At 36.0% G+C, this 23,033-nt stretch overlaps 4 protein-coding genes across 6 annotated transcripts; 2 read left to right on the top strand and 2 right to left on the bottom strand.

Moving 5' to 3' along the window:
• Nucleotides 1–287: 287 nt before the first annotated feature.
• On the top strand, nt 288–3,848 carry LOC106418711 (RNA-binding protein 39). The gene is made up of 13 exons (XM_048747593.1): nt 288–887; nt 976–1,048; nt 1,137–1,193; nt 1,350–1,405; nt 1,967–2,180; nt 2,323–2,409; nt 2,493–2,570; nt 2,668–2,751; nt 2,831–2,895; nt 2,974–3,142; nt 3,232–3,320; nt 3,413–3,527; nt 3,615–3,848. The coding sequence occupies exons 1-13, from the start codon at nt 397–399 to the stop codon at nt 3,648–3,650; spliced, it is 1,614 nt and encodes a 537-aa protein (XP_048603550.1). The 5' UTR covers nt 288–396; the 3' UTR covers nt 3,651–3,848.
• Nucleotides 3,849–4,240: 392 nt separating this feature from the next.
• Nucleotides 4,241–8,110, bottom strand: LOC106418721 (THO complex subunit 1). Of its 2 annotated transcripts, none has more exons than XM_048747585.1 (19): nt 7,954–8,110; nt 7,773–7,856; nt 7,619–7,693; nt 7,427–7,532; nt 7,182–7,327; nt 7,037–7,108; nt 6,891–6,963; nt 6,743–6,808; nt 6,599–6,645; nt 6,396–6,467; nt 6,132–6,257; nt 5,985–6,050; nt 5,858–5,899; nt 5,655–5,771; nt 5,497–5,579; nt 5,244–5,310; nt 5,096–5,167; nt 4,901–5,011; nt 4,241–4,811 (listed from the first exon to the last, which is right to left on the bottom strand). In XM_048747585.1, exons 1-19 carry the CDS (start codon nt 7,954–7,956, stop codon nt 4,416–4,418), a joined length of 1,824 nt encoding a protein of 607 aa, XP_048603542.1. In that variant the 5' UTR covers nt 7,957–8,110; the 3' UTR covers nt 4,241–4,415. The 2 variants fall into 2 exon arrangements, with proteins under 2 accessions (XP_048603542.1, XP_048603545.1); XM_048747588.1 differs by having other exon boundaries at nt 5,655–5,768.
• Nucleotides 8,111–10,301: 2,191 nt separating this feature from the next.
• Nucleotides 10,302–12,158, top strand: LOC106406344. Its single transcript, XM_048761001.1, has 6 exons — nt 10,302–10,316; nt 10,421–10,609; nt 10,707–10,871; nt 10,952–11,005; nt 11,491–11,622; nt 11,724–12,158. Exons 1-6 carry the CDS (start codon nt 10,302–10,304, stop codon nt 12,108–12,110), a joined length of 942 nt encoding a protein of 313 aa, XP_048616958.1. The 3' UTR covers nt 12,111–12,158.
• A 570-nt stretch (nt 12,159–12,728) lies between these two features.
• Nucleotides 12,729–15,049, bottom strand: LOC125581701 (actin-7). Of its 2 annotated transcripts, none has more exons than XM_048747603.1 (5): nt 14,862–15,049; nt 14,309–14,379; nt 13,825–14,218; nt 13,138–13,751; nt 12,729–13,047 (listed from the first exon to the last, which is right to left on the bottom strand). In XM_048747603.1, the coding sequence occupies exons 2-5, from the start codon at nt 14,366–14,368 to the stop codon at nt 12,982–12,984; spliced, it is 1,134 nt and encodes a 377-aa protein (XP_048603560.1). In that variant the 5' UTR covers nt 14,369–14,379; nt 14,862–15,049; the 3' UTR covers nt 12,729–12,981. The 2 variants fall into 2 exon arrangements, with proteins under 2 accessions (XP_048603560.1, XP_048603563.1); XM_048747606.1 differs by having other exon boundaries at nt 14,309–14,374; nt 14,862–15,041.
• Between the last annotated feature and the right edge of the window lie 7,984 nt (nt 15,050–23,033).

The raw sequence follows: 23,033 nt of genomic DNA, 5'->3' as shown, positions 1-23,033 counted from the left end.
TTTATTAATTTCAAAAATAAAAAAAAATCGTTGACAAATCTAAAAATAATTACACTGTTTTAAATTGTTGACAAATCTAAAAATAATTACATTGTTTTACTAATTTCAAAAATAAGAATAAATTGTTGACAAATCTATAAATAATTACATTGTTCTTGAACTACATACGATCTACTAAACTCTTTGGGCCTATGATCTACTAAACTCTTCGGGCCCATGAGGCCTTGATCACCGTCGCAGGTTAATGCATAAAATACCGTTTTTAACCTCGCTTATGTTTGTAATTTACGAACTAGCAACCCATCTTCTAGATATCAATCGAACAAGGCTGAGCTGCTAAATTCAATTGCTTCCTTTTCAATTCGAAACCCTAACAAAAGCCCTAATTTGAAGAGGATGGAGTTCGACGAGTACGAGTACCTGGAGAAGACGGTGGAGGAAGGAGATGCATCGGCGGATAGGAAGAAGGAAGGTAGCGGGAACGGGAACGGGAACGAGAAGAGCGAGAGGAGTTACAGGAAGAGAGAAGGAGAGAGGCGCGACGAAGGAGAGCGAGAGAGCAGTCGGAGTAAGAAGTCTCGTGGAGAGGAAGAAGAGAACGGTGGAGGTAGGAGGGATCGGGAGAAGGAGAGGCACAGGAGCAGCCGAGACAAGGATAGAGAGAGGAGTAGCAAAGAGAGGGACAGGAGCGATAGGGAGAAGAGCCGAGACAGAGAGAGGGGAGGGTCGAGAGACAGAGAGAGAGATAGGAGCGATGGGGAGAAGAGCAGAGACAGAGAGAGGAGAGAGAGGGAGAAGGATAGAGAGAGGAGGCAGAGGGAGAGGAGAAGCAGCAGTAGGTCAAGGAGGGAGGAGAGGGAACGGGAAGTAGTTGAAAGAGGAAGCAGGTTTGTTTGATTCTGTTAATTTGTTATGTAGTTTAGGACCAATGTATTAAGTTAAAGTTTTGAGAAATGATTTTTTGCGATTGTATAGGAGACACAGGGACAAGAAAGATGAGCCTGAAGCTGATCCAGAGAGGGATCAAAGAACTGTCTTTGCATATCAGGTGAATTATCAAACTTTGAGTTTTCTAATAGCCCACACAGTTGAGTTTTACTGGCTAAGCTAACTGTTTTTTTTTTTGTAATTCACAGATGCCTCTTAAAGCTACCGAGAGAGATGTTTATGAGTTCTTCTCCAAAGCTGGCAAGGTCAGTTTAATTTCTACCTTTCTAGTTTGTTCATTGTTTTTCTCCTTGTAGTTAGTTTAGGTCATGGCAAGGTGTTGGTAGTCCTCCGCAGTTTCTATTTTCAATCTAAATGTGTTCGTTTTTTTTCTTATTTTTCTCTTTTTCTTATGATTTCAGGTCAGGGATGTGCGACTGATCATGGACAGAAACTCAAGACGATCTAAAGGAGTCGGGTATGTTTTTCTTACAGCTTTCAGCTTCTTCTAAACTTAAGTTTTGTGTATGTGCACTTGCCAATTGGTGCGTAATATTCTGAATATTTAGTTTTTTCAATGCAATTTCAAGAACTCGATTTAACTGTATTCTTAGATGCACTATCTATGCGATAATGATGAGGATGATGGCAGTACCTTGAACTCTTGTTTAATCAATTCTGCATGGTCAAGGTAGATGTCAGAACACCTGAATCATATTTTAGTTGTTACTTTTCATTGTAAGCACTGTCAGGAAAGAAGGAACCCATTAGCTTATCACTCTTGTTCAGTGCTTCATCCTAGTCTGTCTGAGATATTCAACGACAGAAGAGCTTGCTAGATTTAATTATTTCAATTTATCATGATGGGCTAACATTTCTTATTAATCTAGGCATCCATCCCACCAAAAGAGACTCAGCTTGAACTCTCGCACTAAAGTTTTTTGTTCCCAACTTCTCTTTGCTCCATGCTTTGTAAGCTTTATTCTGATTTGCGTTTCCTATGTGTACTCTGACGTCAAGTATGTCTTTTGACTTGCAGGTATATCGAGTTTTATGATGTGATGTCAGTCCCAATGGCCATAGCTATGTCTGGACAGCTATTTCTTGGACAACCTGTGATGGTTAAGCCCTCTGAAGCTGAAAAGAATTTGGCTCAATCCACTACTACTGCAGGTGGTGGTACTGGTCCTGTTGATAGGAAGCTGTATGTGGGAAACTTGCATTTCAACATGACAGAGTTGCAGCTTAGACAGGTATTTTCATTGATATCCACTCTTCTTAATAGTGGGTTTTTAAGAGATATATGGCTTCTTGAGTAGCTTTATTACTTGTGATTAGACCAGCAAGTGTTGGTGAATAATTTTCGTGCTCACATTTTTTTCTTTCTGTTGTCAGATTTTTGAGCCGTTTGGTCCTGTTGAGCTTGTTCAGCTTCCTTGTGACCTCGAGACTGGGCAGTGCAAGGGTTTTGGATTCATTCAGGTTTGTAGAACTCGTTTTTTTTCAAATTAGTTGGTGCTCTCTTTCTTCTTTATTCCTCACTCATACTAATTTTCCTTCCATAGTTTGCGCAAGTTGAACATTCAAAGGCAGCACAGATAGCCTTAAACGGAAAATTGGAGATTGCTGGAAGGACAATCAAGGTGAGTCTTGAACTCCTTGTGGTTAAGATGAGTTGTTGGACTTGCATGTCATTGATTTTATTTCTCTGTGATAAATAAATATTATTATTTTCCTTAGGTTTCCTCTGTAGCTGATCATATTGGCACACAAGACGGTAATCCAAAATCAGCTGATTTTGATGATGATGATGGAGGAGGCCTGGTAAGCTACATAACCTTTTCCTTTTACCCTTTGTCTTTCTTTGACGTGATACTTGTTCTTTAACTACTCTTTCTCACAGGCTTTAAATGCACAATCGAGGGTCCTACTTATGCAGAAGCTGGATCGTACAGGTCTCGCAGCAAGGTATGTCTCTCTCTTTTATGCATCTTTTTTTACTCGTTTTTATTTTCTCTTGATAACATATATCTAATCTGTGCACAGTATTGGAGTACCATCGCTAAATGGAACAGCTATTAATCAACCAGGCATGAATCCTGGTTTCCCCACATCAGTGCTTCCGACAACAGCACTCCCTTCTGTTGTCACAGAGCCTATTGGTCAGCCAAGTGAATGCCTTCTACTGAAGAATATGTTTGATCCTGCAACTGAGGTTGGTTCTTTCTTCTTTTTCTTGTCACTCGAGGACTGTTGACTTTGTCCTACAAGTATTACTAACACTAAAACATTACTTTGTTGCAGACGGAACTGAATTTTGATGAAGACATTAAAGAAGACGTTGGCGATGAATGCTCCAAGTATGGCGAAGTCAAGGATATTTATGTAGACAAGTAAGCATCATCTCATGAGTTTCAATTATATAGTTAGCTCTTTATGTTAAATATAGATATGTGATATTGGTCTGGAACTGGGTGAAATGCAGGAACAGCGCAGGTTTTGTGTATCTGCGGTTTGAATCAGTGCAGGCGGCAATGGCAGCTCAAAGAGCCATGCACACGAGATGGTTTGCGCAAAAGATGATATCTGCAACTTTCTTGGTAAGATACATCAGTTTCTCTCTCTCTAGAGTCTCTTGCTTTCTACTGTTTTTAGGTTTGCTGAATGAGAGTAATGTTTTATTGCAGCCTCCACATGAATATGAAGCCAGAGCCAAGCCTTGAGTTGCATGCAGGCAAGCCAGGTTTTCTTGTTCTTTTCTGACTTGGTAGAAAAACCTAAACCGGATTCAGTCTCGTCTGAAATGTATTTTATATATCCAAAGATTATTGGGTTTCTTTCTTTCTCGTTGGTTGTATCTCTCCCATATACATATACTGTGGTCTTTATGAAGTATTTTATTTTATTTTGTTTTACCTTCATTCATCTGCTTCGAACAAATGACAGAGCTTTTTCAAATAAGAATTATATGATCATCATGTAGTAACAGTATTCAATCCTAAATGAACTTATAATATCCTTGTAGATAGGTCTCGTCCGCATGTAAATGCTCAGACAAGACCATTATAATGTGACATAAATTTCATCAGACATAACACTACCCTATCTACCGGATAATCAACAGCAAAAGTAGACAGAACAGTGTTAGGTAATAAGCGGTGGCTCTTTCAACGGATCCATCCACACCAGCTAGCTGATGGTTTCACTTCTTTCAAGTATCTCAACAAAAGAAGATCCCTTTAGGGAACTGATCTAGGAGTTGAATTGATATACTAGAAACTGAATGTGCATGATGAACCATAACTTGAGCAACAGCAACAGCAAGACGTTTCATATTTTACATCCAATAAAATTTTGATGCAAACAACATAATTTACTACATGTGAAACTTATTTAGAACAGTCGGACTTGATCATAATTTGATAAAACAACAATACATTTGTCCAAAGGATCCACCATAAGAAAGGGTTCACAGACTGAAAGCTAGCTCAAGAGATAGGCATGGGAGGATGATTAAGATCAGTGTCCATCAAACCACCTTCCTCTGTCTCCGTATCTTCGATCTGTCCCGCCTCTTGACCGTTATCTGTGTCAGAACCACCGAGTCTTTGTTGTTCCTCAGGGGTAGGAGTGTCTGCAATAGCATCACTCTCCATCGCCTCTGATTCGCCTCTTCCGACTTCACCTTCAGCTTCACTAGTAGAACCACCAACCAGGGCTCCCTCTGCTGATACCGCTTTGGTTTCTTCTTCCAGAGATCCACCTTTGGTTTCATCCTTCTTAGCACGTTTGGCTTTCTCGTTCGGTCTAGCTTGGTACTTGGACCGGACCTCAGGTGGCAAGAGCTCAACAGGGACAACTCCTTCAATTCCCAGATCAGTAAACTGTAGAAAAAAAACCAAAATTAAAAAAAAAAAAAAATTAAAGATGAGAAATAAAAGTTTAAGAGTGTCATAAAGAAAGTAAGAAGTACCCTAGAGAATCCTTCCAGGTCTTGCCGAGCTGCAAACCGAAGACCTTTCCAGCAGTATACTCTATTGTTTTTATGATGGTACGCATCCTCTATGCCAGCTGATGGATCCATCTAAGATTTAAATTAAAAGCACCAAGTGGGATGATAAGACATTAGCCATTTCGAAAAGCTTTAAAAAGATATAAATTGTCTTACATCTTCTGCTAATGGTTTCCAGTAGTCTGCAATGTCTGGGGTTTTTACACGTTGAGAATCCTTCTCAGCATTCTGTCATAACATCATAGATACAATTATTGTAGAGACATAAATTGAAGATTGAGATTTAAAGAGAGATGATACTTACCGGATTTTGTTCAGCCCATCTCCAGAGTTGGGAGAGTTCTTTATTGCCCAACCTCCATCTTTGCCTCCTGTAAAAGCAAAAGATAACCCACGTGGAGCTTTATACTCTTGTTTAGATTTAGTAGTTGCTTCTCACTTGCAATGAACTATTGACTATAGATAACCAGAAGAAAGCTGAGAGATAACTTTCATGTCTATCAATCTATTGCACCTAAAGTATCTATAATTTTCTAATGGTTAGATGTTTCTCGTACCGTCTCTTGTGTCCAGCATTGGGTGATTTGTTCTCTATCGGTTGCTTTTCAAATGGTTGGCATCCATCACGTTTCCACCACACCTGTATTAAAGAAACCATTAAAGACCATTTGCCTTCAAGCCAGAAAGTAAAGAGAGAAAGCAGAAGGTGGCATACCCAATTCTTTTCACGCTCCAGTATATGCTCAACTGCACGGAGAAACTCTTTCCCTTTAGGGGGAGTTATCTCAAGCAGTTTCTTGACACGATCCTCACATGACTTGAGTTCCTCCTTCTAGGCCAAAAAAAAAAGATAAATCAATAATAGTTTTGAGTATACAAGAACAGATTCGGTTATTGAAAAAAGCTAAAAACACTGACCATGGTTTCAGATGGCAGATCTTTGTCGTTCTTTCCTGGTGCCTAACACCAAACATGAGTCAGTTTTAACAGACTACAAGAGAGAAAAAGTACTTGCAAGGTGTCATTCTTTTGACAGATTGTTTACCCTCAAGTAATCAAACAGAATGAGGCACTGGAGAAGAATATGTCTTCGGAAGCTCGAATCCTTCAGCTGTAACCAAAAGCGAAAATTGTGTGAATTACTAACTTCAGAAGCTAGAACACATATATGTTGTATCCACATCAAACTTACCTCTAAACCCATCAATTTACTACTTGTCAAGTATTTTATATTGAAGGTTGCAGCCTCCTCCTCCAAACTGTTAGCCTCTCCCTCTTCTTCGCTTAGTGGTTGAGCGTCAAAGGTGTTTAATACAACCTATACAGGCAGTTCAAGAAACGATGTCTAAAAATATTTTTCACTACCATGAGGGTAACTTGTCCATGCGTATTCATATATATATATATGTATGAGACAAGGTGATGCGGTTATAGCCAAAAACTATAGATCACATACCGCCAAACTAGATGAAAACTTCTGCCACTTGGTAGATGCGGTAGTAAGAGAAGCGGGATTACAGAAATACTCCTGCAAATGAAAACAAAGTTCTCAGTAAATGATTTTGTATGATAAGCAAGCAGAAATTTTATGAGACAACCCTTATTAAAAAAGGCACAACAGAGTTGCCAACAAAAGTTCATTTGACTAACAACACATACCTGTAAACTCCAAAATGTCTTGTAGAAGTTGAAATCTACAGAAATTCCTGAGAAGAAAAACGCCATAGAGAGAATGATAACACATATTAGAACGGTCTAATGGGATATAAGGAGCAGATGGTATTAGATAAGAGCTTCGCTTGCCTTTTGGAGGATCTTTTTCATATTTGGTTTCATTAGATGTATTGAAAACGCCCTTTATGTTCACAGCTGCAAGAACAAGAACAAGCAAGCAAACGTTACAACAGCTTCTAAGATAACTGCATCCTAAATTATGAGAAGCCTTTCTTACCTGAGCGCTCAGATAATGGAAAAAAGTGAGCCAAGAACATAAGAATTCTTCCACAAAACACCACATCATTAGCCTGTAAGAAAATAATATTATGACTCACAATAAGTTTGACAAAAGGAAACTACAAAAGGGTAAAGATAACCAACCTTTGAGAGTCGCCGGAGAAGTTGGTTGCAAGTCCTCAACATAACAAGTTTCCCCCGTGCAAAAAGCTCTTGCTGCAAATAACACAAAGTCAAAAAACTAAAGATACTACTAATCGCAACTAAATAGAAAGAGCAGCAGACATACCTTTCCCAATATATCTTGTTTGCTCTCAATATAACCAAAAACATCTTTACAGTTCTTCATGGTAGACATCTCAGTCAAATCCTCCAGCAGCTGGAATATCATCCCACCTTCCACATGCTCTTTCTCACATAGATAAAGCACCACATCTAACCAAAACCATTTGAATTAAATAAATAAACAATATACTACAAAATGCACTTATGCTAATTAAACTAGACAGAACAGTTTGTAATAAAATTGCTAACCTAGAAGATGAGGAATCTGTCCATGTCCATGTACATTATTATCATCATCATCATCAATTAACTGACCATACTGCATGATCTGCTCTCCTGATTGAGCAGCAGAAGCCTAAACCAAACCACCCCCAAAAAATTAAATAAAAATAATTAAATCAACAAGCATGTGACTTAGGACAGAACATATAAAAAACAGACCACAAGCTGTTGAAGCAATGTCCGGAGCATGTTCTCAAGCATCTGGTTCTCATCTTGAGCCAACTTTGTTTGTCTCTGTGTAATAATAAAGAAACGAAACAGTGAGAGACCAAAGTGAGTGAAACACACAAATTACAAAACAGTGAGCACACACCTGAGGTTGAATAAAATCTTGAACGGTTTTGAGAGCAAAGCTTTCGATTGGACCTCGCTGCAGTATCGAATCTCTAAACGCGTCCTGAGAAGAAGCAATAAAACGGATTCTAAAATCGAAATCTGGAAACGTTTGGTGACATTTGGATTGGATTCGAATCGAAAAGGGACGTAGAGATTACCATTGTGAATGGAACCCTAACGGATGTTAAGACTCCGTCGTCGGCGCAGAGTCACGGTGAAAGCTTTTAGAGCAGATGCGAGGAACTTGAAGAAAAGGAAGGACGAAGAGAGAAAAAAAAAACAATACGATCTATCTAGGGTTATTTTTGTAATATAGTATTATTGTTTTTATGCATTATTATCCTTATATTATATATCTTCGCATACGGTTGTCAGAAAAAAATATTCACATACAATTTAATCAAAATTTAATAACGTTCAAAATAATAAAATTAATGAAAAATTGCTCCAAAAATTATACATTTGGTTCCAACATTTCTAACATGTATTTCGATAGTAACTCTTTTTTATTTTAATAAGCTTACTTATTGAGGTAGATTTTTAGCATTTTGTTTCATATATTTAGCCATGATTTCGAGTCATAGTTTTTAATTGTTCGTTTTTTTTTCTTTGTTGCTAGCGTGATATAAATACAAATATATTATTTAAAAAATAGAAATATATTCTTATTTTCTTACAACAAGGATGTATTTATATATGTGCATAGTGTCTTAGAGGTGAGTAAATAGAGAAAATAGCAAAATCCCTGAAAATAAGACTTAAAACATTTAAACCTTGCAATGCAAATAGGAGAGAAACACAAGACAAAATAAGTAATAAGCAATAAAAAAATAAGCAATAAAAAACAAGAAGGCAGTTAGTTCGGTAATGAACTGGGAGTTCTACGGGAATACTCGCGCGAGACAAAGAGCATCACACTTGCGGTTTCAACTTCATCATTCTGATTGGCTGATCCTGCAACATTTACACATGTGGTTGAAATAATGAAAACAAAAGTCTTAAGATAAAGAGAGCATAACAAAGTACCATTGTAAATTGTTAAACTCCCATATTGAGACTGCACCAATGTCTTCTGCAAGCTGCAACAATATTTTTTTGTCTTCTAATATCAATTTTGTGGGAATTATCCAAACACTTCAAATGGTTGCACATCGAAATGATATACCGAAAAGGAGAAGGATCTCTTACTTGAATGAACTCAAAATGTTCATCATCAGTCCAGTACTTCCAACTTCTCCAAAACAGCCTCGTGTCTCTTTCCAAGCTCCCACGCTTTTTCTTTGCAGAGGAACGCACCGCTTAACGGATAAGCCTTAACTAATCACCGGATTCATACAAAATGTGTTATATTAAATTGTTTACAAAAAAATTTAAGTGGAATATGTATTTATCAAAAAGCAAAGTGGATCAGTAAAGAGTGTAAATTTTTTTGTATTTTCTCTTTTATAAATTTAGTAGACCAGTAAAGAGGGATACAATATCCGATCCATTTTATTAATACAATTAAAAAAATTGTATAAAATAAGAAAATATCATAATTAAACTATTTACTTAATATCATAACAGACTCATAACATTAAAGTGTTTACTAGGTGCCCAAAAAGTGTTTCATTAATTGTTTTTATAAAAATAAAATAAAAAGGAAAACCAAAGTTACCATTGTCTTGGTGGAATAGTCTGATAGACCCATTTGGAAAGATGTAAAAAATTTGTTGAAATTTATGGTTATTAATACAGACCTATAAAAACTGTAAGAAACAAGAGAAAATCTTAATCTATTTAATACCTTAACTTTATTATCCCTATTTTTAACAGAAAACTATTATAAATACCTAACTATTTGGGTGTAAATATTGATCTACCAAAAAACTTTAGAAGATTTTATTTAGTCCCTTGATTTTAGCCATGAAATTCTTTTGCAAACTCATCACAATAATATTTACAGTTTGTGTAGTTCAATGTAGAGAAACTGTAAGAAATCCAAATTCAGTTAAGGTAAACTAACAGAAATCAATATATATTTGTCCAAGTCTCAAACTATTCTTATAGATTTATTTATGATATTGGTTTTTCGTATATAGGTTAATGATAAAATCATATATGATTGTGTGGACATATATAAGCAACCTTCGTTGAGTCATCCCCTACTCCAAAATCATAAAATCCAGGTATCAACTCATCCAATTATATTTTCAATATGTGTTATAATCTTGCTAAGCTGGCTCATTTATATGTTAGCTTTGTATTTGTGTACATTCGAAGCATTCATGTGCTTTTCATATTTTTTTTAAAAAAATATCATTTCCCTTTATTGCATATACTAAACTTGTATGTAGATTAATATGCATTTTTAATTTCTTGGGATTTTTATTAATGAAAACTGAAATTTTAATAAGAATATAGGAAATAAATATTTCTAGTTTAGTTGATCTATTCTGACAATTTTAGCTAAATATATATAATGGGATATGTGAAAGTCAAGAAGCTAATAAAACATACTTGTAGAATGTATGTATCTATTGTATGTAATAATATGTCTACATGTAGTTTCGTCCAAAAAAATGAATGATACTAACATAGTTTACATCTCATGCATTTTTCGTGTAACTCTATAATTTTGAATAGCTGAAGCCATCTTTCTCAATATCTAAACCAAAAGATAAAAGTAAATCCAAAATTCAAAGTAACAAAATCATTGAGTGTTCAGATGGAACTGTTCCTATTCTAAAACATACGAACGTATCTGTTACAAATGCTCAACACTGGGCTAAGAAACACTTCAGTCCGCTCACAATCGACAGTCATGGAACACATGTAAGAAAATCTCCTTGAATTATTTGAGTTATGAACATGTACATTTTGAAAATATGTTATGATATAAAAAGCAAACTACAACTTTGTGAATTTGAAGATTGCTGGAGTTAGAGCATTACCATACCAAGGTCCTTATCATGGTGTGACAGCTTTGATGAGTGTACATGATTTAAACATTAGTGTGGACCAAGCTTCATATACTAACATATATGTAGGCAGTGGAGTCAGTGACAAAGTTAATTTTCTTCAAACTGGTTGGATGGTAAACTGATGTTGAGAATATCATATTCAATTGTTCTCACATGTAATGGTATGAAAATCGAGTGCTAATTTGATTTGTAGGTAAATCCAGCATTATTTGGTGACAGCCGCACATGGAGTTATGGATTTTGGAAGGTACATTTGGTGATACATGTATTTAATATGATGCAAATTCACTTTATATATAGATTTATCTATAAATACTTTCACACCTTCTTAATTAATAACAAATGAAAAATGGTGGTACACAGTGGTTGTATGTTGATCATAACAATTTCAATATGTTTTCTTTTAGCTATTCGATTGTCTAAGTTTTTTCATAGTGGAAATCTATATTTAAATGACTTGTTATATTTTTTGAAGTGAAATTTTATAAATTGGTTTCTTTAAAGTAACAATGTTCATTCCGAAAAAACAAATTAATGATTTATTTCAAATTCTTAGCGAAATTATTCTATAATTTAGAATCTAAGTAAATCTAAAATAAATATATTGGATAAGTTTTTAATAATTAGTTAGTTATTTTTGGTAGGTTTTTATATCCTTCAATGTACATTAATTTGAACTATCTTTATCCATCATATGGATTGTATTAATGTATTAGGACTAAATAATGACAGGGTGTTAATGGAACAGGGTGTTATAACACAATATGCCCTGGTTTCATTCAAGTGTCAAGAACTGATCCTTTAAGTATACCTATCCCTTATCCCCGAAAAGGAGATAGAACTATATATATTAGTATTTTACAGGTATGTATATAAATATATATATATATATATGTATATTTAGTAACAAGTTTTCATTTTGTATAATATCAGACCTAACATATTTAAAAAATTATCTATCAAAGGATAAAAAATCAGGAAATTGGTGGGCAATCCATGTAAATTACCATGCACCCGATTTAAACATTGGTTATTGGCCAAAAGAAGTATTTGATTTAATAGGTACCAATGCGGACATGGTTGGAGTTTTAGGAGTAGTCCAAGCTTCTCCTTCTGGTAAAAGTCCACCAATGGGTAATGGTCATCTACCAACTAAACATGAAAAGGAGTCGGCCCGCATTGAAAACGTTGAAATCATTGATTCACAGTTTAAGGCCATAGGAAGTAGAAAATATAAGTTAGAAAAATTATTAGACAGTAACAAATGTTATGGATTAAGAGCTAGAGAAGACCTACCTCTCCACGACCTGTTCACATATGGTGGCCCTGGAGGAGACTCTTGTGGAATTTAATATTTCAAAAGTGATGGATATTATAGAATAACAATATTATTGGACTTCCTTATTCATGCACTTAAATATTACATAATAATACAAATATAAAGTTTATTGGACCATTTAAGTCTTTTCAATGGTAGGGACAAATAATTAACTAGAAAGGAGAACGAAAATAAATTGTGTTGTTTTAGACAATTTGATTTGAAAGAAAAATTATACGAAAAATCCAAAAGCATAACCAATAATATACATCCCACCTATAAAAAAGATGGAAATCGTTGCTTTGCTAGTAGTCTCCAACGTAGCGATTGGGGTTGAAGCGCAATGTTACCAAAACCATTTTGGCGGACGGAGCTATGAGTGTTTTGAAAGTAGCGGTTTAGTAATCATTCGCGTCCAGTCCATCAAATAAATAAACGTCAAGGTTTCTTTCAAATAGGTAAGCTTCTTAACTAATCAACCATGTCTATAACGCCCAAATATTATAATGTCAGCCATTTCAATATTATAATAACTGCATTGCAACTGAAGAATACAAATAAAATATAGTTTGCCAACGGCGAACAAAATAATCAAGACATCCAAACAAATATTTTGTAGGGGAAGCTCCCAAAAAATGAAGAGACGACCAAATATAATACGACATTTTTTTTTTTGCTTAATAAGGACCAGAGCAGCATCACAAGCATCCTTAAAAGAGAAAATAAGAAACAAAGGTAAAACTAAAGTACATAGAAAGACTCGAGAGACATCCAAAAGGTTCTAAAGAGACCAAAAATAAAAAAAGAAACAACCACAGTAACAACATATAGTTTCAATCCCCATCTCAACAAAGGGGATATAGATCGTACCACACTCACCACCACGAACCAGAAGGCAGAAACACTTAGAAGCATTTCCTGTGGACGATCGATGGACCCGACTCGTCGTACTCTCCCTTCGAGATCCACATCTGTTTCAACACACACACAAAGCAAAAACATACTTCAATATTTTCATTCTCTACTTGTAAAAATTAAGACAGAATCGTATTTTTTATTACCTGTTGGAAAGTGCTGAGGGAAGCAAGGATAGACCCTCCAATCCAGACACTGTACTTCCTCTCAGGCGGTGCGACCACCTTGATCTTCATGCTGCTCGGTGCGAGCGCCGTGATCTCTTTGCTCATACGGTCAGCGATTCCAGGGAACATGGTCGAACCACCACTGAGGACGATGTTTCCATACAGATCCTTCCTGATATCCACGTCACACTTCATGATGGAGTTGTAAGTTGTCTCATGGATTCCAGGAGCTTCCATCCCCACGAGCGACGGCTGGAAGAGTACTTCAGGGCAACGGAATCTTTCAGCTCCGATGGTGATGACTTGTCCATCAGGTAACTCGTAGTTCTTCTCCACCGAAGAGCTGCTCTTAGCCGTCTCCAGCTCCTGCTCGTAGTCGAGAGCGACGTAAGCAAGCTTCTCTTTAATGTCACGGACAATTTCCCGCTCGGCGGTGGTGGTGAACATGTACCCTCTCTCGGTGAGAATCTTCATCAGAGAATCAGTGAGGTCCCTACCCGCGAGATCGAGACGGAGGATAGCGTGAGGAAGAGCATAACCCTCGTAGATCGGCACGGTGTGAGACACACCATCACCAGAGTCAAGCACAATACCTATAAAAAAGAATCAAATTTTAGCAAATATAAATTTAAATCACATTTAAATGATTTTAAATTGAGTACTAACCAGTAGTACGCCCACTAGCGTAAAGAGAAAGAACAGCCTGAATAGCAACATACATGGCAGGGACATTGAAAGTCTCGAACATGATCTGAGTCATCTTCTCCCTGTTAGCCTTAGGGTTAAGCGGCGCCTCAGTGAGAAGAACCGGGTGCTCTTCAGGTGCAACACGAAGCTCGTTGTAGAAAGTGTGATGCCAGATCTTCTCCATGTCATCCCAGTTGCTTACAATACCGTGCTCGATCGGATACTTGAGGGTAAGAATACCTCTTTTGGACTGAGCTTCGTCACCAACGTAAGCGTCTTTCTGACCCATCCCAACCATGACACCAGTGTGTCTAGGACGACCAACAATACTCGGGAACACAGCCCTTGGAGCATCATCACCAGCAAATCCAGCCTGTTCATATAAAAAAAAAATCATTATCAAAGGTCTACACAAGTAGACAAAAGCTAAATATAAATATAAACAATCTTTTAAAATACTAACCTTCACCATTCCAGTTCCATTGTCACAAACAAGGGGCTGAATGTCCTCACCATCGGCCATCTTTCACTAAACTACATTAAACGAATCAGATTAGTGCAAAATCGCTATTGCTTATGAGCTAATTCGATTCGTCCAACAACAAGCGCAAGAATCAGATATCAATCAAGGTGTATAGTGAGATACGACTAAGCTGAGAAAAGTTAGCTTAACAGATCTCAAAACATCGATCCCGTAGCAGATCGAGCTATCAAACTAGATCAATCGACGATACAAATCAACAACCAAATCATTTCGAGCTATAAGCTGAGAAAAAAAAACGAAATCAACGGCGACAGATCGATTCAAGCAATAAGAATCTTCAAAATCAATAGATCTAACGCGTACGCCCTAAGAAATCAACGATTAGTTCAGATCGATCGAAGTAGCCTAAAACAAAGATACGAAGAGTTTTCTCGTCATACTCAACGCATGCTTGCCAGATCTAGCGAATCAGCTTATAGAAACAGTGATAAGATCGAGCGATTAACGAAAAATGATCGGATCTAGGAGTCACCTTTGAGAAGAAGAAGAGAAGACGATTCGAGAAGATGAAGCAGAAACGGCCAGGAGATACACTAAGGATAGTGAGAGGAGTATATAAGGGAGAATATATAGGTAAGATTTTCCCTTCATTTCCACTCTTTCATTTATTTATTTATTTAGTGCTCGAAATTAAATTAAAATTATATTTCTGTGCGAGCAAATGCTATGGTGACCTGGCTTGACACTTGTTTTAGCTCACCGACGCTTATAATGCGCCCTTAGGGTCTGACTGGTTCAAACGCAGCGGTTGCGGTTGCGGCTGCGGGCGTTTGCGGATGCGGGTGGTTGCGGTTTCTAGCGGTTTTAAGAGATTTGTACGACTGGTTCTGCGGTTAGAAATTGGTGCGTTTGCGGGATACTTATGACTGGTTAACTACCAAATACAGCAGCGGTTAAATAATAAATTAACAATATTTACATTTTATATCATTATAAAAATATCAAAAATCATAATATTATAATAAATATGTAAATTATATTTTCAAAGTTATAGTTTTAAATTTTTTAAATTATAGAAAATATTTTTATTTTAAAATTTTATAATATTAATTAAAATATAATAGATATATTTTAGTATTTTTATAATTCTATTTTAAAAATTTTATTTTTATTTTTATTTTTGTATTTATATAGTTTTTAAAAAAAAGAAAAAAAAATTATCCTCCCGCAACCGCCCGCAACCGCAAACGCTAGCTGGAACCAGCTTTTGATTTTAAGAGGTTCGGAGCGGTTTGAAGCGATTTGTAGCGGTTTGTATGATTGTTTCGAAACGCTGTCAACCGCTACCAATCGCAAAAGCTGCGTTTGCGGGTGGTAGCGGGAAAACCAATCAAGCTCTAATTATCGGCTAGACAAGGGTTCTCGGACCGCGTTCAAAATTTTATTCTCCATGATTGCAAAAACTAATAATAGCATTAATAATAAATAAAATAAGAATATTGCTGACAAATGGAGGACTCTGTGTTTTCTCCCGTGACCGTATTTGAATATCTATAGAATTTTAAATTTATCATTTATGTTTCTATTATTACGCTTTCATCTTCGAGAATTCAAACTTGAAGTCAATCGACCTAAAAGTGTATGAAATATACAGTGCGTTGTCACCTTAATTGATGACTGCATGTATGAGACTAGTATTTAAGAAGAAAGTAAACTATGTGCTAAGGTAAGGTGAAAACGCATTGTATAGTATACGGTGTATGTTCTGTCCATTGATACTTTTGCCTAATTGGTATACAAGTCCAGAATGAATTAGTTCAATATTCCAAATTCTAATCACCTTTTGGAATGATTAAAGCAGAATAATAGTCTTTTTGAAATAAAGTTTCATGTCCCATGTTGGAAAGCATGTGTCAATAATAGTTGGAAAGTGGTCTTGCTTGGTTGGCAGCTTACATGATCAAAAATAGTTAACGGGACTTTTCTAATTTATGATTCTTCACATTTAGTTTATTGTCTAATTATAAACCTCCCAGAAAATTAACAATTACAAACTGTTTTAAAAAGAGATGTATAAAGGTAAATTCAAAGGGAAGCCACAGCCGCCATCATTCGTAAGTTGTATTCCAAGGAAAGACAAGTTGAGCGAACATTCTTCTCATTGCCACTTTACAGTGATTGCAAATTTTGATTTGAATTTGATGTATTCAAACTTTATTCTCAATGGGAACTTTGTTTCACTGTGTTCGTCAAAACAAACGGGCTGAACTAACGGAAAGAATATCAGACATATATATGGGCGTATAGATGTAGCCGTTTTGGCCCAGTTAGTAAGACTAAGACCCAACGAACCAAGATATAGTTTAGGCTCGATTGTTTGTGTTTTCTTTATATTTGATGTGCTTTTTCATGGACATATTTTACACAATCCTGATACGTTTTGAGTGTAGAACTATTCAAGTGCTTACCTCTTGTAAAATTGACTTACTGAATTCATTTCAAAAGTGAAGTTCTAAAAGAATTAGGTGGGAAAGACTAACTAATTTTGTATATAATTGGTTTCAATGGTGACCAAATATCTCTCCCTTTTTTTGACTCTGCACCTCGAGTAAGATTTCATACAAAAATAATTAGAACTGGCTTGACCATATGTCAAAACATTTGCATGCTGATTCCAAAGTAGGTCAAAGGAGGCAAGTAACTTGAAGATCATACAAAACCGATAAAGATATATGATAATTCTTTAAATCCTCCAAAAACGATATATGATAATTCTTTAAATCGATAAAGATATATGTATTACTACCATCGAATAAGATAAAAAAACGATTAGTTGACTACAACGACGTAATCAGTGGTGGAGCCAGCCAAAAGGTTCACCAGAGGCAATATAAATTTTGAACTTAAAATCATGGGGGCATTAGAAGGGATTTTAACATTTAAATCATAAATTTTTTATTTTTTTGTCACTGAAATCATAAAATTTTCAAAAAATCAATAAAAGTATTTTTTTCTAATAATTTATATGGGGCAGTTGTCCTCTTCCCACCTCTTTAGTCTCTACCTCCGCCACTGCTGATATGTGCTTACTAACTTCATCCATTGATACAATTAAGCCTTTTGTTAGAGTCTCCCTTCAGGCATGGACAACAAAATTACCCTTTCATTATGTAACACATCAAATGCATTTAGAGAAAAGAAAGACCAGTACTATAAGCTATTGTTTTCTAAAAGAAAAATATTGATGATCACATATTGTGATCAATGGATACACACAATACATAATTGTTATCAGTGTTTTCATTTGGAGAATCAAAATGTAATCACTAAGAAGATTATTATTTGACTTAAGAATCTTCTATATATGAGTATATGATGATGTCGACATTTTGGTAGCAAATATAGCAACCAATTTGAATATGTCAATCTACAAGATAATGACATCACTGAATTCAAACCAGCAGCAAAGAGACACATCCAAATAATGTAATTGTCGTAGTCATAAATCAAATGACTTCTTTTTCCATTCAACTCTTTTATGTGTAATGGGATTTGTTTCTACAGATTGACAGAGATACTAGTGTGCTTGATGATGGGGAACATGCCTAGTTACTACTTAGAAGTCCAACACAATAGCTCCTATTCTGCAGCAGAGATAAAGTGTGATCCTTGTGAGCAGGGAAAGGAAGCAAATTCAGAGTGTCGATGTGTGTATCCTATCAGAGGAACGCTATACTTCAGTTCACCTTCCTTCTCTGCATTAAAAAGAAAAAAATAAGCAAAAAATAAGAAAAAAAAAAATAGAAATAAATAATAAAAACAAAAGATTCATATTTGCAATAGGTTGTTCACAATCGAGTTTCTACATAACAAACTAGAGTTTGATTTGATGCATAAGTGTTTTTCATTTTATATAGATCAAATTTAAGATTGATCAAGTTTTTTACTGTTTTTACATGGTGTGCGATATTAATATTATTTTTGGATATCAAGGCAAGAAAACATATATGTATGCAATAATCCATTTGGTAATAAATTTTTTAATCCACATTACATTTACAAGAACAAAAAGCGAAAATGATAAAATAGAAAAAAGAATGGTAAAAACAAAAGATTCATGTTTGCAACAGGTTGTTCACAATCGAGTTTCTATGTTTTAAAACAAACTAGAGTTTGATTTGATGCATAAGTTTTTTTCATTTTTTATAGATAAAATTTAAGATTGAACAAGTTTTTAACTGTTTTTACATGGTATACGATATTAATATTATTTTTGGATATCAAGGCAAGAAAACGTATATGTTATATAAATCAATTATCGTTCGATAAATAATTTTTTTAATGTATTTGTTTACAAAACATACCATTTCGTATAATTTTATAGATTGATGCATATATTTCAAAAAAACACATAATTCATAGCAAAAAAAAATTATGTTTTCTAATTTTATATGAATCACAATTTATTTATATGCCAAATAATTTTAACACTTGCAATACCTTTAAAACTTAATTAACTCAAAGTCCATTAGGAATTAGGAAGTCTTATAAGGTTTAGCATGTATATTAATATAGAGAGTTTATCCATCTTCCTTAGGATTTTTGAAAAAATGATAATTGGAATATTTGGATGTCCAATGATCAAAATTGGAAATGAGTTAGTTAAGTATCATAAATGGCAAGATAATAAATGATTAGGTTGGTTTTAAAATGAAAATTTTATTTATTTATTTAAAATTATGAAACAAAAATATTTTATATTAATCACTTCTATAAATTTATTTTAGGAATATTATGATATTTTCTTCACTTCTAAACTCGATATGCTAATTTTATGAATTGTTTAACATTTTGTTTGATCAAATTTTTAAATCTAGTTTATTCTGATTTAAAAAATAAATGTCTACTTTAGTTCTTATTATCTTTATCCATATTTTAATAAAATTAAATAAAATATTAAACAAACTTGATTTTAATTATTTATTTATCTTTATTTATATTGTAAGTTACATATTATCTATAATTCAATTTTAAATATTTATTTAATACCAAATAAATGAATATGTAGTGTTTTTACACTAAGACAATCGACAATATATTTTCCAAAGTTATGTATGTGCATTTTCACCAGAATAATATAAATTTATAACAATAAAACTGAGTTTTTTCCTATATAGTTTCATGGAACAAACTTAGATTTTGTATTATATATCAATAAATAATCAGTTTTTTGGTAATCTAAATAATCAGTTTTCTTAAGTACCATACTAAAATATATAATATATAATTTATGTAGTTCTGAACACGCAAAACAGAAAATCAAAAATCTTTTGTTTTGATGAAATTTTAAATTTATTGATCAATGGGATAACTCATTTACAATGAAAACTACTATATAGGAAAGAAACTATAGAATTTGAAAGAATGAAAAATTGATTTCAAAAATCTAAGTGTAGTAGACTTCAAACCATCTTCTGAGTATTCCTTCCAACTTATGGTTTCCAGTATACCGGAGGGACGATATACGGCTTCGGATGGCTTTACCAATACTTTTTTTTTTTTTTTTTTTGCTAAACTGTAAATATCATTAAAAATGAAACTTTTGTCTTTTACAAAATAAAAGGCTTTTACATACATCTTTCTTGGCAAAAATTAGATAAAAAACAAGAAAGGTAGTAGATTTTTGTCTATTGGATATGACCGGGTCATCTGATCCAAAGTGCCATGATGTTGGTGAATTTGCGCCTCTTGCGCCTTGCAGTTATTGTGTTTCTCACATCTCTGTCTATTAATCTGAAAGTTTCAGCCTGAAGTAGATGTGTATTGTTGTGGAGAGCACTGTTCCTTTGTCTCCAAACGTGGTAGATGAGCACTTGGGCAACCAGTTTCTTGAGAGTAGGCGTAGCTGATGGGCTGCGAAATCTGCACCATGAGAGGAGTTCAGCCCATGTGATGAATGGTGCTTGTCGTGGAGACAGCCGTGAGAACACTTCAGCCCACAGATGGAGTGAAAACCTGCAACTCAAGAAAAGGTGATCTCTTGTTTCGACTGAAAAATTGCATAGATCACAGGATGGGTTAATATTCAAACCCCAAGAAACCAACCGGCCCTTTGTTGGGAGCCTGTTTAAAGTGGCTAGCCACATGTTGAAAGCTTGTTTTGGGACAGCTCCCTTGTACCAAACTGTTGAGGCCCAAGCTTTAGGTGGTTCTCTAGGTCTAACCGCATCCCACGTCTTCGAAGAGGAGAATCCATTGCAGACAGTTCCATTAATCTTCCATGAGTATGAGTCTTCCACATCAGTGATTCTCGGTGGAGAGACAGAAGTGAGGGCAATGTGTAGTTGCAAAGCGTTAACTGATCTCGGGGATGAGAGGGTCCAAGCAGTACCATTGGAGACATCAGAAAGCGTTGCAGTCAAGGGAATCCCGAGTTCTCTAGGTCCATGTTCACCAAAAAGATCAATAAGGCAACCACCTTGCAGCCAGGAGTCAAACCAGAAGCTGAGCAGAAGGCCATTACCGACGTTTCCATGAATGAATTGTGAAGCAAGCGGGCGCAGGCTGAGAAGCGTTTTCCAAGTCCATGAGTCCGCATTGGATTGACTTACAGACCAAAAACTCTTATCATTAAGATGATGTCGCTTATGCCAAGCTGCCCATAATGATTCAGAGTCAGAGAATAATAACCATATAAATCGAAGACATAGCACTTTGTTCCAAAGAGTATACTTTCGCAGTCCAAGCCCACCCTCCTCCTTAGGTAAGCAGACTGTGTGCCAATTAACCTTAGCCCCTCTGACTACTTCAATTTGCCCAGACCAGAGGAAACGCGAGCACAAGCTTTCAATCTTCTTCACACAGCCTTTAGGGAGCATAAACGTGGAGCACCAAAAGTTTACTGAGCCAGAGATTACGGTTGAAATGAGAAGAAGTCTCCCAGCGTAAGATAGAGTTTTGACTGCCCATCCCCTGAATTTCCTGATGATACTATCCAGCAATGGCTCGTATTCAGAAATTCTCAACTTACGGTGCATCAGCGGCAGGCCGAGGTATCTAATGGGAAGTGCACCTAACGTGAATCCATAGCTAGCAATCGCAGTGGCTTCAGTATGGTTCAGACCGGCGTGAAATAGCTCTGTTTTGTGTCTATTCATGTGTAGACCTGACCAGCTCGCGAAGTCATCCAAGGTTTCGTTAATACCATGAAGGGATGAGCTAGTTCCGTCAAAAAAAATCATCACATCGTCAGCAAACATAAGATGGGAGATATTTAGTTCAGCAGTACCAGGGTGATAGTTAATATATCCACTTTCAAATCTGGAGGTGAGCAAGCGGGTGAAAACCTCCATAGCTAGGACAAACAAATAAGGCGAGAGCGGATCACCCTGGCGCAGGCCTTTTGTGCTTTTGAAGAAACCCGAGCTATTGCCATTGATCGCTATAGTGAATGACGCTGTGGATAGACACTGACTAATCCAGTTGATAAAGCGTTGCGGAGCACCTAGAGCTCCCAGTGCAGCCAATAGAAAGTCCCATCGCACCGAATCAAAAGCTTTCCTTAAGTCAACTTTTAACATTGCTCTAGGGCTGATATTTGCTCTATTGTAGCCCTGAATTATTTCTGTTGCAAGGAGGACATTCTCAGATAACAAACGACCAGGCATGAAAGCTGATTGCGAGGGCGAGATGACCTGGGTAAGCATGTCACATAATCTCATAGTTAGTAGCTTTGCGATGACTTTGTAGACTGTATTGAGGCAAGATATTGGCCTAAACTCTGTTGTTCTACAAGCAGTCGGGATCTTTGGGATTAGGACCAATGTAGTTGAATTCCATTGCTTAAGCATTTGACCCGAAGAGAAGAACTCGGCAACTGCTTCGCATACCTCAGCTCCCACAGTATCCCAACAGCCGGTGAAGAACTCAGCAGAGTATCCATCTGGTCCACAAGTCTTGTTTCTCGGGAGTGAGAAAAAAGCTTCTTTGATTTCTGCGTTGGAGAAGGGCTTCTCAAGAGCTGAACATTGTGCCGAGGAGCATCTGAAAGGGAGTAGTAACTCGATGTCGCTTTGCACAAACATTTGTGGTGAAACCTCACCGCCAAGAAGATCAGAGAAATAGTCCAAGCATAACTTATGGATATCCTCTTGAGATTCCCATCTGATGTCTTGATCGTCCAGCAAGAAGTGAATGTGATTAGCTGATTTCCTGAGAGACATGAGACGGTGGTAGAATGGGGTATTGCTGTCGCCTACTTGTAGCCAGGTAACTCTTGATCTCTGATAAAGAAAAGACTCTTCTGCTGTTGCCAAGATCTGCCATTTTCTCTGGGCCTCAGCCTCTTGTTCAGCAAGTGAAGGAGTGGGATTTAGGAGCAGCTTGGTTTGGCAATCCAGGACTACTTCGTGGGCTTCATGAACTCGTTTCTCAAGGTCTGAGAAATTTTCTTTGCTGAAGGTACGGATCACATTCTTTAGGGTCTTTAGCTTTGTTGAGACTCTAAACATGGCTGATCCCCCGATATTATAGGAGTACCAATGCAGAGCAATAAGGTTTTGGAAATCCTTATGAGCAAGTAAGAAGTTATAAAGCTTAAAAGGTCTCCTTGATTTCTTTGAATCAGTCTTGAGAATCACCGATAATGAAGAGTGATCAGAGAAGTCTGGTGGGCCGAAGCTTGCATAAGCACCAGGGAACAGCG

Source organism: Brassica napus, chromosome A2 (genome assembly GCF_020379485.1).
Source record: "Brassica napus cultivar Da-Ae chromosome A2, Da-Ae, whole genome shotgun sequence".
Taxonomy (NCBI): domain Eukaryota; kingdom Viridiplantae; phylum Streptophyta; class Magnoliopsida; order Brassicales; family Brassicaceae; genus Brassica; species Brassica napus.
This window is presented reverse-complemented; position numbering and strand designations above follow the sequence as displayed.

Bases quoted from the DNA above. Each gene is read 5' to 3' on its own strand.
- LOC106418711 (XM_048747593.1), top strand. From the start codon at position 397: ATGGAGTTCGACGAGTACGAGTACCTGGAGAAGACGGTGGAGGAAGGA. The intron at 1,194-1,349 runs GTCAGTTTAATT...TTATGATTTCAG, and splicing joins TCTTCTCCAAAGCTGGCAAG to GTCAGGGATGTGCGACTGAT. The intron at 2,571-2,667 runs GTGAGTCTTGAA...TATTTTCCTTAG, and splicing joins TTGCTGGAAGGACAATCAAG to GTTTCCTCTGTAGCTGATCA.
- LOC106418721 (XM_048747585.1), bottom strand. The intron at 7,328-7,426 runs GTTAGCAATTTT...GGTTTTGGTTAG, and splicing joins ACAGATTCCTCATCTTCTAG to ATGTGGTGCTTTATCTATGT. The intron at 5,580-5,654 runs GTATGCCACCTT...TCTTTAATACAG, and splicing joins TGGAGCGTGAAAAGAATTGG to GTGTGGTGGAAACGTGATGG.
- LOC125581701 (XM_048747603.1), bottom strand. From the start codon at position 14,368: ATGGCCGATGGTGAGGACATTCAGCCCCTTGTTTGTGACAATGGAACT. The intron at 14,219-14,308 runs GTTAGTATTTTA...TTATATGAACAG, and splicing joins ATGGAACTGGAATGGTGAAG to GCTGGATTTGCTGGTGATGA. The intron at 13,752-13,824 runs GTTAGTACTCAA...TCTTTTTTATAG, and splicing joins CGCTAGTGGGCGTACTACTG to GTATTGTGCTTGACTCTGGT.
- LOC106406344 (XM_048761001.1), top strand. The intron at 10,610-10,706 runs GTAAGAAAATCT...GTGAATTTGAAG, and splicing joins TCGACAGTCATGGAACACAT to ATTGCTGGAGTTAGAGCATT. The intron at 10,872-10,951 runs GTAAACTGATGT...TTTGATTTGTAG, and splicing joins TTCTTCAAACTGGTTGGATG to GTAAATCCAGCATTATTTGG.